The sequence below is a fragment of the Leptonychotes weddellii genome, chromosome 9 (assembly GCF_054177405.1).
Source record: "Leptonychotes weddellii isolate Sample4059 chromosome 9, ASM5417740v2, whole genome shotgun sequence".
In the NCBI taxonomy this organism is placed as follows: domain Eukaryota; kingdom Metazoa; phylum Chordata; class Mammalia; order Carnivora; family Phocidae; genus Leptonychotes; species Leptonychotes weddellii.
Genome location: NC_138377.1, coordinates 118,511,246 through 118,528,387, shown reverse-complemented (window position 1 = coordinate 118,528,387; position 17,142 = coordinate 118,511,246). Strand labels below are relative to the sequence as shown.

General features: G+C 46.5%; 1 protein-coding gene across 17 annotated transcripts in view; it reads right to left on the bottom strand.

The window, feature by feature from the left end:
- The window catches only part of AKAP13 (A-kinase anchoring protein 13), a 266,733-nt gene that overhangs the window by 11,729 nt on the left and 237,862 nt on the right, over positions 1-17,142 (bottom strand). For 14 of the 17 annotated variants that reach the window (XM_081831649.1, XM_081831641.1, XM_081831642.1 and 11 more), the window contains 10 exons: positions 16,089-16,201; positions 15,331-15,483; positions 14,474-14,724; positions 11,726-11,851; positions 11,498-11,615; positions 10,421-10,669; positions 6,614-6,690; positions 5,438-5,619; positions 5,239-5,321; positions 2,607-2,801 (listed from right to left, as the gene is read on the bottom strand). In XM_081831649.1, coding sequence (XP_081687775.1) covers positions 2,607-2,801; positions 5,239-5,321; positions 5,438-5,619; positions 6,614-6,690; positions 10,421-10,669; positions 11,498-11,615; positions 11,726-11,851; positions 14,474-14,724; positions 15,331-15,483; positions 16,089-16,201 — 1,547 coding nt within the window. The remainder of the gene's footprint in view (positions 1-2,606; positions 2,802-5,238; positions 5,322-5,437; positions 5,620-6,613; positions 6,691-10,420; positions 10,670-11,497; positions 11,616-11,725; positions 11,852-14,473; positions 14,725-15,330; positions 15,484-16,088; positions 16,202-17,142) is intronic. The other 3 variants (XM_081831648.1, XM_081831643.1, XM_081831640.1) reach the window with 2 other exon arrangements.

Genomic DNA, 17,142 nt, shown 5'->3' with positions numbered 1-17,142 from the left:
TGCAAAAGTGACATTTCATCTTCCACCGAGAAAAGGAAAATCTCATGGTAAATACACAACATGTACAGGGAGCATGATCAGAAAATTCCAGAGTGACTAGGTGACTTCCCTTGCTCAGAGAAAGGTCTCAGCTCAGGATATGAGTTGTAACTGGATTCTACTGCGAATTCACAGATGAAGCCTTCAGCCTTATTTACATGAGGTCTAGGAAATTTGAAAGGGCACGGGGAGACAGAGTAATTTACTGGAAGGGGCATGGCCTTCTAGAGTCAGACCCAAAGTAGCCAAAAAGAATTCCCTAGGAAGTAAGATGGGCCAATTTGAGAGCAGCGCTAAAACCAGCAGGGTTTTTCCCGCTGACAAAGTAAGTTCAAGGGACCAGAGGAGTATAAGGATTGGAATTCTCAAATCTGACCAGCGAGGCTTCTTTTCTAGAGCAGTGTCCCCCAGAAAGGAGAAAGTTTGCTAAAAGTGGAATGAAATTTGAGCTGGAGAGGAGCAACAGAGGAGGCCAGATGGAATGGAGGGAAACAGAGGCAGGGAATCTCGGAAGATAAGCCATCGTATTAAAAAAAAAAAAAAAAACACTCCATGGAAACAATCAGAGAGTCCTGTGAAGTGAGAAAAGATATCTGAACCTAAAAACTTAGAAAACTTATTTCATGTAAAAATGAGCAACTGGGAAACATCCAAGTCAAACCCCACACAACACTAAGGAAAAAGAGCGAGAGAAAGAACGAGGGGCATGGCTCCCCGCGTGGGATAACAGCACCTCAGAGAGACGTGTCCATGAAGTGGACGGGCTACTTACTGCAAGGGGAGGACACGGCCATGGAGGAACCCAGGGTAGAATCAGGAAACACAGATGCCAAGGAGTGGAAACAAAGAGAAATTATCATTTTAGAGAGGAAAACTAGATCATAAGAGCAAAATAAACGGAACAGAAAATGACTTACCAGAAGGTGGAAGGAAGAATACTTAAACATGAAAAAGATGAAGAGCTACAAAGCGTGAGGAGAGCAACGCGTACAGAGGACAGGCAGAGGGGGTCCAGCATGCAGATCATGGGAGTTCTTGAAGAAGAGAATCCAAACAAGGGCAGAGAAAAATACTAAAAGCTATAATTTAAGAATACTTTTCTGAAATCGGAAAACTCTGAAACCACATCAAATTAGAACGCTGTAACCTTGAGAACATCAACCCAGAACAACCCCAACATAAGGCGTATGCTAGTAAAACTACCTGGATTTTGAAAAAGTAGCCTAGGCAGAAAGCATGGGACTTACAAGGGGGAGAACTGAAACTATGATTGCACTCTGACAGGAATGCTTTACACCAGAAAAAAAGGAAGAACATTATTTAAGAGCAATTAAGATACCCGAGGGAAGAAAATGTGAACCAAGGATTTCATATCCCATGGAGCAGACTTCCAAGCTTTACGCAGCACAAATTATTACCAGCGTGCAAGGACACAGGGTGCAGTGTTCTCACGAGGCTTTCCCGAGACAGCTACTAAAGGATGAGCTCCAGACGTCCAAAATGACAAACGAAAAACCCAGCAGCAATGACCATCCCTGCTGCCCAGATTGTGGTCTTAAAACAGCATTTCCCACTAAAAGATACAAGAGTTCCTTAGAGAAAGGACTCTAGACTGGGCAGAAAACAAAGTGAGTCTAGAACATCTTAATATACCAAAGAGCAACGAAGCTCTCAGAAACTCCTGGGGTCAGGTCAGAAGCACCTGGAAGCCAAACAAAGAGGCGCTGGTTGGCAAATAGAGGACATTCTGAATGTTTAGTATGGATAATCACTGCAGTGACCTGAAAACCATCAAATAAGTTTAAATTCATGAGTCTGTAAGACTATCTAAAAAGTACAGGTCACCCTTAGAGGGTGACCACAGATCAATTCACTATCCTGATAATTGGTAAATAAAGGGGGAAAAATCCAGTATCTATCCTTTTATCTTCCTTTTCCTGCATGTTACTACAAAGGAGACAGCTAGCTATCTTGTGCCTCCGATAAAGGAGCACAACACTCCAAGAACACGGCTTACCACGGGGATCAAGCCTGAGTAATTAAGCCTCCGTATCCAGCTCAAAATCTGAAGGAACTAGCGTAGCGGACAGATGAACAGAAACCCTGTGTGAATGAAAGCTGGACTCTGAGAGACACTCTAGGTCAAAAAGCTCAGATTCTTCCAAGATAAATTATGTGGAAAAGAAAGGGATGGTGGGGAGGCCTGGAAATTAGGAATCTGGAAAGGCCTATAAAAAAACACAAGACTATAGTGTCTACAAATAGGACCCTGGCCATAGAACTGAATGGAAACGTGTAAGTCACAGTACCTGTTCCTTTTGGGAAGGAGGGAGGGAGCTTTGATGGGGACAGAACGTGTGGAAGGGCTTTGGGGTGTCTGGCCACATCTTATTTCTTGACCTGGGTAGCGGTTACAAGGATGTTCCCCTGATAATAATTTATGAAGCAAAATATTCGTTTTGGGTTGTTTTCTGTACCTGTACTTTATTTTACAATGGAAAAGTAAAATTTGGTAGGTAATGTCAGTGCATAAAGCACTTTGGGAAGAGATTAAGAGGGGCAATTACCCTCATTTATTGCACTTTTCATTAAAGGTCCTCCTTTGAGAGCCTCTTCTGTGTTGGAGCGGAAGAGGATTCTAGAGCTGTGAGTTGGGGAGCAATCCTCCAGCAAGGGGGTGCTGCACTCAGCCATGTCTCGGAAAATCATCTCCTTCTCTTCCAGTAAGAGGAGGATCTGCTGGTCCTTCTGTTGAAGTTGCTCTGCAGGGAGAATGGAGAAAAGGGCTGGTGTTTAGTAAGAGAACCAGGACACGAGTGCCACCTTGTGGTCACTGGTGGGACAACACACAACACAGCTCCACCCCCCAAGCCCCCTTTCCACCGCAGGGGCAAATCCATCCAGCGACTTTCTAGGCAAAATCAGAATTTCTGACACAACAAACCTGCATTTTGTTTCCACTCCGCTACCTCCTGTTTATTTCTCAACCCACTCTCGTCTGCATCTGCTCTTTCCAAGTCTACCCTTCATTACTGATCCAATGAGGCTTATGTTTCATCTTCTCCAGCATGGATGATTCCTCTTTTTTTTTTTTTAAAGATTTTATCTATCTATCTATCTATCTATCTATCTATCTATCTATCTATCTATCTAGACAGTACATGAGCAGGGGGAGGGGCAGACGGAGAGGAAGAGAAAGAATCTCCAGCCGACTCTGCGTTGAGTATGGAGCCTGACACGGAACTCGATCTCATGACCCTGAGATCATGACCTGAGGTGAAATCAAGAACTGGACAATTAACCAACTGAACCACCCAGGCACCCCTCCCCTCTCCTTTTAAACCGGTCCCCTCTCCTTTTAAACCGGTCCCCCCCACTTACTTGGAGGACATCACTGGTTCTCTTCCTGCCATCTGCAGTGGAGTAATACCTGGGGCCTCCTTTCAGCTCCATCCTGGGTGGCCTCCTACACCTCACACACGTCCTTCTGGGGATATTCCCTCCCCTGGCTTCAGTGACTTCCCATGTGCTGGTGACTCAGGCAAAGCAGCCCGAATTCTGCCCGCTTTTCTGAGCGCCAGACCAAGAGTCCCACCAGCCTGTGGCTAGCTCTACTTAGATGTCTTGTCCTCGGCTTGTCAGAAAGCTCTTTTCTCCGTTCTTGCCATCCCCCTCCTCCCTCCGGCGTGTGATCCCTTCTTCAGCCAACATCACCTTCATCCTCCAGCTGGGCCACGCCGAGGACCTGGGAGGGCTCTGTCTCCCTGCTCCGCCCTGCCGTCCACACCCACCCCTCTCCCAGGAGCCTCCCAGTCCCGCTTTCTACTCCCAGTGGCTCCCCTACTCCCTCAAGCAATTCGCCCACGGGCTTCAATGCCAACGAAGACAACTTAGACTGACATTTTCTACACAGATTATATCATTCCCTTGCTGCCGTTCAAGCCCTGGTGCCTTTACAGCTAAATCCCCACCTCTTGGCCCTGACCCTCCCCCCCACCGACATTGCACACACTCAAGTCCTCTTTCACTCTTCCCCTAACTGCTCCTCTCGTCTGCTGCAGTAACTGCTTTAGACTCAGCTCATGCGTCAGCTTCGCAGGCAGGATCTGGTCCTTTAGACGTGCCTGCGGTCCCGTCCCATCATTTCCGTACGTCTTCCTTGCTAACGGGGGGCTCCCTGACAGCAGGGATGCTGCTTTAGGAATCTCTGCACCCCCAGCACTTAGCAGTATGCCTGGCCGGGGGCTTCATGAATGTGAAGAGAAGGAAGCTTTCATATCTGTCATATTAACCATGGGCCAATAAATCAGGTGTAACTCTGGCTTCAGCCGAAATCTGCCTCCCGTCTACGGCCATACCACCCTGAACGCGCCCGATCTCGTCTAAATCTGCCTCCCCACCCCCCACCCCCAAACACAGTGTTACTGCTTTGTCCAGCCTAAAGGACTAACCAAACTCCTCGGGTGCTAACATTTATTTGACTCTGGGCCTTATTTCTACCCAAAGCACAGTCTTTACTTTGGAACATTCGGTAAGCACTGGCAAAGAGGCGAGCACCCACGCTGCCGTTTAGAAAGCAGGGGAGAAGAAGCCTCTGACACGCTCCACGTACGTGACCCTGGACCGCGTGGCCTTTGTGGGCCTCAGCTTTCTCATCTGCACAATGGGGACTGGCAAACATATCTTGTAGGGGTGTTGACAAGACTACCCGGAACAGCAGGGACTCAACAAACAGAGGTCGAGCATAATCGGTGAGAACACCTCTCCCAGAACCACCTTATAACTCATGGTGGACACACAGCGTGGCGGCAGGGTACTGACAAAAACAGTAACTGGAACATTAACCGGAAAATTCTTTTCCTCAAGTATCCTTCTCCCTGTCTGAATCTCGAATATGACCGTGAGTTTTAGCAAATTCTTCTGTGACAAAGTACAAAGAATGTGACCAGGGTCCAAGAACACAAAGTGAGAACAGAGAACCAGTACCCCCTTGACCTAGTGTCAGACACCTTCTGACGGCCGTTTTACGGGACCTGGGATCCATGTCGGCTCAGGTTCAGTTGCTCTTTCGTTAAAAGCCACTCACCACCCTGTTCTGAAACTGCCAGGACAGCTCTGGAGCCGAGGGGCCGCATCGCCCTGGGAGCCTCTTGCAGTTCCCCCCACGGACAAGGTCGCGGATGCTTCCCACAGACTTACCTTTCAGTTCTCGGGCTTTGGTGTCCAGCATCCTCTTTTCTTCCTCATTCTCGCTAGGAATTCCTTCATCTTCATCTCTGTTCCTAATCCCAAAACAAAACAAAATGGACCAACAGCCCCCACGACGTTGAGGACTCTGGTCACTGCCCCCTCGAGGATAAAAATCAGAGGCTGGGACGGGCCCCGGCGTTCGACTTACAGGGTGTTGATCGTGTCCTGAACGATCTGAATCCAGCTGTTTCGCTCCTCCTTGGAGCTGGCATGCACTTCCACCATCTCTGGGTCCTTCATCCCCATACTGATTAAGAATAAACCTTTCTCCTCATGTGCTACTTCCCTGACAATCAGCTTCTTTAACGAGATCACTGTTGATTTCTGGTCCTGGAAAAAGGGGAGAGGGTCGATGTAAGAAAGGCATACAATATTCTAACTCTCAAGAACAACTCTGATCTAAGGCAAGACCAGATGCATGATCTCACTCACGTGTGGAATCTAAAAAAACAAAACAACCCCACACCAAACTCACAGAAAAAGAGAGACCGGACTTGTGGTTACCAGATGTGGAGGGGTAGGCAGGGGGAATGAGATGGAGGAGGGTGGTCAAAAGGCACAAACTCCCAGCTATGAGATAAAGAAGCTCTAGGAATGTAACGTGAACACGAGGACTACGGCTAACTCTGTTGTTCGGTACAAATAAACAAATTCTCAGGGTTCTTATCACAACAACTATTTCATTTCTTCCTTCTTTTCTTTATATTGTATCTACATGAGATGATGAATATTAGCTAAACTTATTGTGATCATCATTTAATAATATATGTAAATCAAATCATTATTCTGTACACCTTAGATGGTGATATATGTCAATTATTTCTCAGGAAGACTGGAAAAAAAAGCGTATGGTTTAACAAACAATGGTAGATTCAAGATAAAGAGAAGTATCTCGTTATTTCATCTCCATTTTATCAAACAGAAAAAGATTTCCAAAAAAGAAATGATAATTTGTATCTACAGAGTTTTCAGACATGGTTTCTACATGATGAATCCTTCTAGGTTCCTCTGTGACTGGCTGGCAACATTACAAATTAGCACAATTTATGGGGCATAATGTGCAAGAAATACTCCAGTGATAGATCTCTTTAGGTCAAACGTCCAAGGCTCTCAAAGGGACTGAGAGGGAACAGAAAAATAATTTTTTGGGGGGTGGGGTGGAAAACTGCAAGAGTATCTGAGGAAATACTCAGAGGAATCTGTCCTGAGCAAAGTAATGCTGAAAGGGTGGGAGAGCAGGAATCCAGCATCCGGACCCCATACTTAAGCTGGCTGTTCCAAATACTATTCGTTACAAATGGAAGAGCCTGACAGTTCAGCTTACCAGTGATGCGAAGACGTATTTCTGGTCTTTTTCTTGAAGGAACACTAAAATGTCAGTAAGCAGAACTGCCTGAACCTCTGTAAGTGGGGAAGGAGAGAAAGGACAAGGATTACTTAGCAGTGAAGCAAGTTAGACGCCAACTCAGCAACCCGGCCCACAGAGCAAGTCAGGATGGGAGAGTACTCTCCACTCCTCCAAGGTGATGGATGGGTTTACATTTCTGCAATGACATCGGTCATTACATTTTTAGAGGCATTTTTAAATGTAGTTATCACCAAAGCCTTATCTTGACAAAGCTTGAGTACTCCATTCTGGAAAGATAATCCCATAAGGAGAGACTTGAAGAACAAAATACTTTAAGAATAAAGCTGGGAAGGACTTTAACAGATAGTAATAGCAACATATTCCACCAAATACTCAGGTCATAATACTCCTCGACTTCCGATCCTAATACTGGGAGAGGCGTGGGAGAGCAGACTGGAGAGCTGCTAAGAGGTGATGTATCAAAAGAGCTCAGTCTAATGAAAGGTAGGCTTCCCCCAACCCGCAGGACAGAACGGCTCCACGAGGCCCTCCATTCCACAGGTACCTGCGAACACAACGGCTTGTCCCCCGGCTCCAAGAGGTCCTACTCAGCCTCAACCTCTACCATAGACACAGGCTGCTCTTGCTCTCAACTCAAACAAAAGCCAAGCGAGAGCTCTACTTGGATCTAGTAATCCAGGAAATGCCACCAGCTCCCGCTCTGCTGGAGAACAGGAAGTGGCATCTCCCAGTACTCCCCTAGAGACAAAGTCTGGCGTCTCCAGAGAGCTAACAGGCTCATCGACCCCCACAGCCCCTGGGGAGAGAATGGAGCGGACTCATGCAGGCCCCTCCCAGGCGGTCAGGACTTCTCTCCTGCTTCTGCCACAGCCGGGAGCCCCTCCCTGGTAACTCACAACACAGCTACGAAGAGAACAGAAGCAAGCACAGCTGGTTCCTAGGGAGGTACCGTTTTCAGCCAAGACCAACCAGGCTGTGCATGACTATTCTGTGGACTGCTATTAGTTTGGACAAGTTTCTTAAAGTTTACTTGTAAATAATTCGGGTGCTGCCAAAAAAGAAAAAAAAAGTTCCAAAACACAAGTTTCCACTTCGTGGGATGCTGACGCTTCTGTGACCAGTGTCAGTGGATCAGAGAAAAACAAGCCCAGCCCTCTCGAGGGGTGCCCAGCGCAGGACTGGCTGTTCCTGGCACGAGCTTGCCTGAGGGCAAAGGGCTCCCCACCAGCCCCTAAGTGCACTGGAGGCCCTTCAGGCCAGAGAGACTGTCTTGTGCCACTGGCGGCCCACAGCTTCATGCCCACAGCTGGGATCCAGTCGTTGCTAGTTTGGGAGTGGATAAATAAACCGCCGTGCACAGGAAAGAACCAAGTGCTGGCTCCAGGCAGCGGCCGCTCTAGGAAATTCAGGACCTTGCAAGAGGAGGCAGGCGCTTCCCAAGTGTGGGAAGAGTCCTGATCCGGGCTTCTCGGAGCATCAGAGGACTGGGGCTGGGAGGACAGAGGGAGCCTTGGGGATCACCTAGTCCAAGTTCACCGTGCAGCAGGGAGACACATCTGCTGGAGGCAGGAGGGGCCTGTTCTTTTCTCTGAAAGGCTCCTGTCCTTCCTTTTCATGCCCCCCGGGCAACTCAGGCCCCTGCAGCAGGGGCGGTCCTGTGTCCGCCGCCAGTGTCTCCCCAAAGGCCTAGAACCGCTTGTCCTTTAAGGCACCCCTTCGCTGCCTCCACTGCGTGCTAGAAAACAATCTACTGTGTCCCTTCCTTGCTGGAAACCCTCCACCTGGAACCCATTCTTTGCCCACCCCCATTAACAGTGTCAGCTGTCCGTGTCTCCGTCTGGACGAGGCCCCTCTCTGCCCGTGTCCCCAGCGCCCCCCGCCACTGTCTCTGCTGCCAGAGAGCCGGGTGCGCCTGCCCTTCATCCTTCACCACTAGCTCCATGCCACTCTGCACTGCCTCCCCCTGCTTAGTTCAGCTCTTGGTTCCAGCACCCAGCGGACTGTGCGGCAAGCATTTCTTCACAGGCCTCTTCGTTCGGAGCCCAACTTCTAGGCGCGGTCAGCTTCATTCACCTTTGAGGCCCACCGATCACCTGGGCCGTCTTTACTGTTTGGTCCAAGCTAGGTGAGACGCTAGCTGGACTCTAGGCCACTGGCTGGCAGCAGCTGCCTACAGTGTTCCTGACACATGAGAGACGGGAGAGAGGCCCACATTTCATCCCCAGCCTTGGCTTTACGTCAGCGGGGCTGACGGCACAGGGCCAGCCTGCCTCGAGCACGCAGCTTGCAGGGGCCGGGGCCGGGGCCGGGCTGGGGCATGCTCAGGGCTGCTGGTCAAGTCAGAGCTGTTATACAGGCCTAGAGAGGGCAGGTTTGACAAACAGATTAAAAAAAAAAAAAATCAGATGTATAGATGAATTAACAAACCTCACAGTAACTTCCTTAACTTGATGTAGCTCATCCTTAAGAAAAAATTAAAACCAAATGGAAAATTAGTATCTTTTATCATCTCTTGCTTAGAGAAAGATAGAAGAGATGAATATCATCAAGTTTTAATCATCTAGTTGGTGTGAGTTAAAAATACATTTCCTCTAAGGTCTTGGGAGCTGAAAAAGTCCTCTACCATCTCTCTTCAGAACAGGTGATGTGTTTTTAATCTCACAGACTCTGAATTGCTGCCTGATGGGGCTGCCCCTCCTTGCACCTGTTTCCAGAGACGCCAACCCCAAATGTGTTGCCCGTTTCTGTAGGGGAATACACCTTCCTTTAATAGCCCAAGTTTTTGTAGTAATCTTACACTTGGCTTTTTTTTTTTTTCCTTTTTAAATGGCATTATGAACTTCACAATGTAGAATGAGCATCTTGCCACAAGAGACACATAACACCAGAAGGTTTACAACAATGGGGCACTGAGAACGTTCAGTTCAGGAGGCATGTGTGTCTTCCTATGAGCTGGAGGGAAAACATCAGGATTTGAGGCCTAGGCCACACTCCTCATGACGGCACGGCCATGGTGAGGAGGAGCAGTGTTCAGGGCCCGCAGGCGATGGCTGAACTGCTTTTCCCTCTGCTGTCTCACCTCCTCCTGAGCCTTTCCATACACGCCCCCCTCACCCCGTGGCCCTCCGAGCCACTGACGCGTGTCCCAGCTATACCGCGGAATGGGACCGACAACGACTGACTTGAGGCACATGACACACAGTCACTGGCTTCCAGGGCAGGGCCAATGGCTCTCCGTTATTAGCAACTTGCTCCTTTTCATCCTTCCTTTCGTTTTCCTGGCTGGCATGAGATTTTTTGTTCCTCTTTGGACGTCACTGCTCCTGGGTCTGTCCTTGTGGTCTCCCGCTCCTCCCTATTCTGGACACGAGGGCCACGCCGCAACACGCAGACCCACACACCAGCCCCCCTCTGCCGCCTCCTCTCTGGGGCCGCCCCTGGTCCGCACGCCCTCGGGGCCACCGGGAGTAGGTGCCGAGAAGGGCCACCTTGCTTTATTTTTAAATTAGTTTTTTTTTTTCCAATTTCCCTACCTGCATCATTCCCTTGTTATCTTACTGGAGGAGTTTCTGATCTTGTAATTTATCTCAACCTCATCCTTTTTGATACAAAATTAAGAACAATTAAAGGACTATTGTTCCTGTGTGATGTACGGACGTGGGCTCCCTAGGAAAAACCTGGCGGCAGGTTTCTAACAAAAACATCTGAATTCTGCTTGCTCTTTCTCCGGTACATGGAGACTCAGACAAAAACGAGCCTTACCTTTCAACCTTCCTGCTGCGTTCTTCAGAAACACAGCCCCGTCCCGCACAAGCTTCTTCCGCTTCAAATCCTCCTTGGCAAACATCTGGCCGCTCTTCATCCTCATGATCGACTTGCTGTCTGTCTTTGTATAAATCTCATTGAGACGCACTTTCTTTTCATAACTTGCCACTTTGCTGTCCACAGCTCCAATCACATCCTTCACCAGGCTCAGGGACTGAGCCAGATCTTCCTGCTCCACGTCATTGTCTTGGAAGGAAGGAATAATCCTGTTTTTAATGGATCCGTTCAGACAAGGAGGGGGAAACCTACTTCCTCGCCCCACACCATCATCTTCCCTCTGGGGACAGGCTGACAGTGTGTCTGGCAGAGTAAAGCCAACACAGCAAAGGTCACGTGCCGATCCCTGTCACCAGGTTAATCCTAAATAAAGTTAGATGTTCTCACTGCTAGACACAACACACAATTCCATACCATGTCCTGAAGGAGAAGGACCCAACAATTTCAGGGAGGGAGAGGAGCAATAATTTTTTAACTTATGTCTTTGTTTTACCACCTCACCTTTAACGGAACTGCCTGGGAGCAGGGTTAGCCAAGAGAGAACCTTCTAAGTCCTGGCTAAGTGAGAAAAAGCAGCAGGTCTAGCACTCATGGAAAGAAGTGGGGGGAAGCACCACCCAATCTCGTGGTAAGGGAGAAAGATGCTCAGGGTGCGGAATCTGGAGGGAGTCAGTGGTTCTTTCCCTTCCTGCTCTCATCCACCCTGCATCTGGTGATGCAGCATTTCAAGTTTTCACTTAAGAAAACTTTTTTTTTTATTTTAAAGATTTTATTTATTTGAGAGAGAGTACATGAGAGGGGGGAGGGTCAGAGGGAGAAGCAGACTCCCTGCTGAGCACGTTGCTTAACCAACTGAGCCACCCAGGTGCCCCAAGAAAATGGTTTTTAAGGCAAAACACAGGATCTCTTATAGACCTGTGAGAGCCTGAAGGAACTCTTCCTTGGGGCCCCTTGTGCTGCTGGACAGGCGGGAAACAGTCCGAGGGCAGGCACGACTGGGTAAGGAGAGGGGCTCACCTTTGGTACACTGCAATATTCTTTGGAATAAAACTGGGTATTTGGTGATCCGCTGGGTCACCAGCAATATGCACTCTGGGATTCCCAGCCTCCTCACGACGGCGCTGCTCATCTTCTTCTGCAAAGGACAGAACAAATTATCAGGAGCTATTGCAGGAAGGTTCTGGTTCAACAGACAGCAACAGTGCCCCAGACAACCATGCAGATTTCCATGTTTCACACCAATACCTTCACAAAGGCCTGGAACCGCTTGTCCTTGGTATAAATGTCTTTAAAGTAGTTCACAGACTGGTTATGCTGCCCACAAAACTTGCCGTACGTCTTCTTTAAGCGCTCTGCATTCTCCCCTGAAAACTGTGGAGAAAAGACAACAGACGTTAAGTCGGAGCTCAGGGTGCTAAAATTTTACCACCATTTTGTATACAGTTTCCAGCCTATTCATAAAATCCAAGAGTGCTTCCCCAAGAATTCCCCCTAAAGATTCAAATGGCGCAGCAGCTTTGGAAAATAGTCTGGCAGTTCCTCGGAAAGCTACAGTTACTGTGTGACTGGCAATTCCGCTCTGAGGCATAAAACGTACTCCACACAAAAACTTGGATATGAAAGTTCATGGGTGCCATATTCACAAATGCCCCCAAGTGGAAAGAAACCAAATGTCCCTTAAAGGATAAATACAATGTGGTAGATACACAGGATGGACCATTATTCAGCCACAAAAAGGGATGGCATATGAATACGTTACAATACTGATGAACCTTGAAAGCATTATTCTAAATGAAAAAAGCCAACTGCAAAGGTCTCTATATTGTTTTATCCCATTTACATAATAAATCCAGAATAGACAAATCCACAGAGACAGAGAGGAGATTAGTGGATGCCCAGGGTAGGGGCAGTTGAGGGACAGGGTGATAAAGATGCTCTAAAATTGACTGTGATGACAGTTGTCCAACTCCGTGAATATAGACCACTGAGCTGTACATTTTTTTTTTTGAGCTATATACTTTCAATGGGTACATTTATATATGGCATTATGCATTTATTTCATTAAACATGTTATATATATTTTAAAAAACAACCACCCAGAAATATCTATGTACTGTGCACTTAAGTAATGCAAAATGTGTTCTAATTTCCACGTGTCATAAACACGGTGGTAAAACAAGGAGGCTCACTAGACGTTTTCCTCTGAGATAGTCTTAAGAAAGGTGTCAGAAACAGCTATTCTTACCTAGGGATCTGCTTACCTCTCCTACCTCAGACCAGCAGTCCTAACAATTCTGCGTGGCCTTTCATCATTCCTAAAACGTGTGTAATCTCAACGGCTCATCTGAAGATATGTTCACTTTGGGGTAAACCAATGAGTTTCTACATGGGGTCCATATGATGCTTGCTAAGCATCAATTCCCACTGTACTAAAAACCTCTGAAGGCAACACAAATCAATCCTTACCAGAAAAACTGGAAAAAAGGCTCGGGGTAGCTAGCTTTTCCTTTTCCCCTTTACCAAAGGGGAAGGTAAGGCACAGAGTTTATTGCCAATGATAATTGTGGATTTGTCCATTTTCCCTTGCAGATCAGTTTTTGCTTCCTATATTTCGAAACTCTCTTATTAAAGGCATAAACATTTAAAAAAAAAAAAAAAGGCACAGAGTTTAGGTGCTCCACTCCCATCATGAAGCATGTGCTCTAAAAGGGTGACTCTTGAACTGGCACACAGAGCCAACAAAGGGACGCCATGGGCGGGGGGCTAAGATATGAATCCCCAGGTGCACGAGTACAGTGAGCTGTGGACAACACCAGTCAAGGTCAGACGAGGCACCTGGGCGGGTCTGAGGGCAGAGAGAGGGTCGTGGAAAATGTTGGGAGGGGATGTCCTCACTTGCAGAGCTGACCACTCCCACTTGGAGGCCCTATTTGCGGCAGACGGCTGCGTTCCGGTGTGGGCCGCACTGTGTGTGCATTTACCTCCTACCATGCCTACGTTCACTTGGGAGCATGGGGTCCATGAGGCACAGGTCGACGCTGTGTCTACCTTTGTGGTTCCAGGTGGGATTTAGATGCCCAGTAAACAGGCGAGAAAGGAATGAATGAATGAGGCGAGAGGTATGGACTGAAGAATATAAGGGAAGGACAACACTCTCGAGCAAGTGTTCCAGCAACGAAGCCTCTGCTTCCACCCCGAGGCAGAGACCTGCTGGGGAAGAGCTAGCCGGCGTCGCTGTGCCCATCTGTCTGTCCAGGTTAAACTAGCAAGGCTTTTTTCAAAATAACTTCTGGTCTGTTTTTGGAGTAGAGTTGAAACCACACCACACCTTGATGAAAATATCAGCGAGATCTATTTTATGAATTATTTTATATAGTTTCTTATTCAATTTTCTATGCTCAGTTGGTTTTCAGATAAATGAGTTCCTTTTTGATTTGAGGCACAGGGGGCCGTTGAGATTCCAACAGATAGCTTTTGATTTCTTAAACTACCCTGTTTCTGATGACAGTCTGGATGCTGAGAAAGGAAAATGGACTTTTACTGAGTATCTACCATATACACTAGGCATTTTATGTATACATTCCTTTTAGTTTTAAAAAACGGTGTTAGATGGGGTGCCTGGGTGGCTCAGTTGGTTGAGCGACTGCCTTCGGCTCAGGTCATGATCCTGGAGTCCCTGGATCGAGTCCCGCATCGGGATCCCTGCCGAGCAGGGAGTCTGCTTCTCCCTCTGACCCTCCCCCCTCTCCTGTGCCCTCTCTCAAATAAATAAAATCTTTAAAAACAAAACAAAACAAACAAAAAAACCACGGTGTTAGAGAAAATCTGTCCTCATTTACAGAAAAGGAAACTGGATGCTCAGAGAGATTCAATAACTTGCCTAAGCTTACAAACATAACGAATAGTACAGCCAGGATGTGAATGAGTGGCTGCTGAACCCTAAAGCTTCACTTTTTACCCCATTTTTTGGGAAAGATCCTTCTCATTGCTCACCTGATTTACAAGCACATCTCCCATCCTCTTGATGAGAAAGTTCTTTTCACTTTTATCCACCAGAGATTCCTTCTTCCGCTCCAGGATCCTCTGAAAGAACTGGCTATGGATACTGATCAGCTCATCCAAACAGGGGAAGAGCTTCTCCACCGTCTGCTGCTCAAAAAGCAGCTCTGTCATCATCCCCCGGCTATACACGTCGCTCATGATCTTCAGCGTCCGGATGTGGTGCAACTCTGTCTGCATCAACTCTGAAGGAGGACAAAGCTTAACGGTCAGGAACGTTCCTTTAAAGCGTTCTCCTTCAAAGGTCATCCGTGGCCATTTAGAGCCCACTTTAGTCTTAAAGCTGTTTAGAGCACAATTTAAACTTAAAAACCAGGTCAACAGCTGTCTTTCTCCTAAAGTGTTCTCATCTTATTCCTCTATTTCACGTGACCTAACACTGTTTTCTGACAGCATACTGGAATCCATCACTCTTAAATGGTGGTTTCCCAAGTGGTCTTCGTTGGATTCAGAGCCTTTCAGAATTTACTGTGTCCCATTTCCTAGAAATGACTCATGCTTGGTTTCCAGTGTAGCTGAGGAATCAAACTGTACCGTCACAAGAGATCTCTCTCTAGGGCGGCTGCGTAAATAAGCACTCACAGTCAATAAAACGTTCAATAAAATTAAAGGAAACAATTTTAAAGAGAAAAGGATAGATATAAGATCCTGTCTCTAGACCTCAAAGTTTTTAAAGAAAATCTCTGACATGCTACATACTTGAAAATTGGCTTTCCATGGTCTAGTGATTCCCGATAAAAAATGCTGCACAATGCAAACCAAGTATTAGCAGAGCAAATGGAGAGTCTCACCATAAATCACTTCTTGCCGTTTGACCACATCTTTCTTTTGCTGTTTCAGAAACTTGCTGTCCACTATGCGACTCCAGGACTCGGCTTCTAGTTGTTTGGATTCCATCTCGAAGTCCCCCATTAGCTGTCCTTCATTCATGTCTGTACCTACTCCTCAAAATATCAAAAGATCAATATCAGAATCTGGGGTCTGTGAGCTCTAGAAAGCCTACACTGGACTCTCCTCAGGTGATAACTTCATAAGACATAAACATGGCATTGACACAGGGAATATTCCCAGAACGCATAGTCTAGTACCAGAGAAAAATCACTTCCTGTTTGGGAGTGACACACTCCACATTCACAACTCTGGAAAAGAGCGATAAATATCACATAAATGTGACTGAGATTCAGGATTCCTATGTGAATAAGGAATTGAGAAGGACCTGGTAACTTTACTCGTTGAAGACAGTAGGCTTACAACCTGCCGAGAGAGCTACAACTGACCACGTACCAGAAGTCCAGATGAAGGACAAGTGTTTGTACTAGAGAATGACCACATGAAAGTCAATGACATCCCTCAACGGACAACTACCTAACAACTGGATAAGTCTGATTACCAATTCATTATAAAGCGTTTGATGTTTTAGAGACAGGTCAGAGAACCTTCACAGGAGTAAGGAAGAGGCAGGTACTATTATTCCATTAACAATTATATTCAGGGAACGGCACCCAGTCTCCACAGATGCGTATAAGACACGGCCATCATTTCCTCTTACCCTCGTCAGTTAGTGACTCTGTTGACTCATTGACCTTGCTGATTTTATTTAGTGAGTCTGTTGAATGAGACAGGAATTTCCAGGTGTTTGATATGTTCTCGTCATTGCCAACTCTGGGGACAAAAAGAAGCACCTACTCAAACACATTTTGATAAACCATGGTCTGCATTCTCAACCTGAAAAACTCTAAAAATGACAGCTGGCTCTAAGTACCAAATGATGGAAGACAAATTACTTAATGTCAGGTACCCGGCAACATGCAACACAAACTATTAATGAAGGTCAGAAGCATCTAACATCATTGCAAACTTGAACTTCTTGAGTTCAAGAAGTTCAAAAATTGAACTTCAATTTTTTTTTTTTTTTAAGGATAGGTACCAAGGAGAATGCTCTTCCCTTAAACTCTCTCCATTTGGGTGCCTGGGTGGCTCAGTCGGTTAAGCGGCTGCCTTCAGCTCAGGTCATGATCCCAGGGTCCTGGGATCGAGTCCCGCATCGGGCTCCCTGCTCTGCGGGGAGCCTGCTTCTCCCTCTCCCTCTGCCTACTTGTGTTCTCTATCTCTCTGTCAAATATATAAATAAAATCTTAAAAAAAAAAAAAATTTCTCCATTTGAAACTCACTGTGTAACCACAAACTTTATCTCCTTGTTCTCTAAATAATCTGTAGACCAAGCACTTCTAATAAACTGTATTCCCTGGACTTTCTCAAACCCAACCCACCAGCCAGCACAGTAGGCCCCCAGTAAATGTTTCTGGTAGGATACAAAAGCAAGCCAGAGTCATTAAAAGCTTTACATTTTATTTAAAGACTAGTTTTTTAAAGTCACAATGCAAACAAATTTTGAAACCATAACAACTCTGAAAGGAAGGCCTTTGAATAATGACAATACAAAGACAAAACAAAATAAAAATACCTGAAACTTTTCTTTAATAAGAAAACACTAGCCAGCACAGAGGTTAGGATGTACAGACAAAAGAAGATTTGCATCCTTTAGTTAAGAATTTTGTTCCAGCCCAGGGTTAAGAGAGGTGGAAGAGATGTTTTGAGTCCTA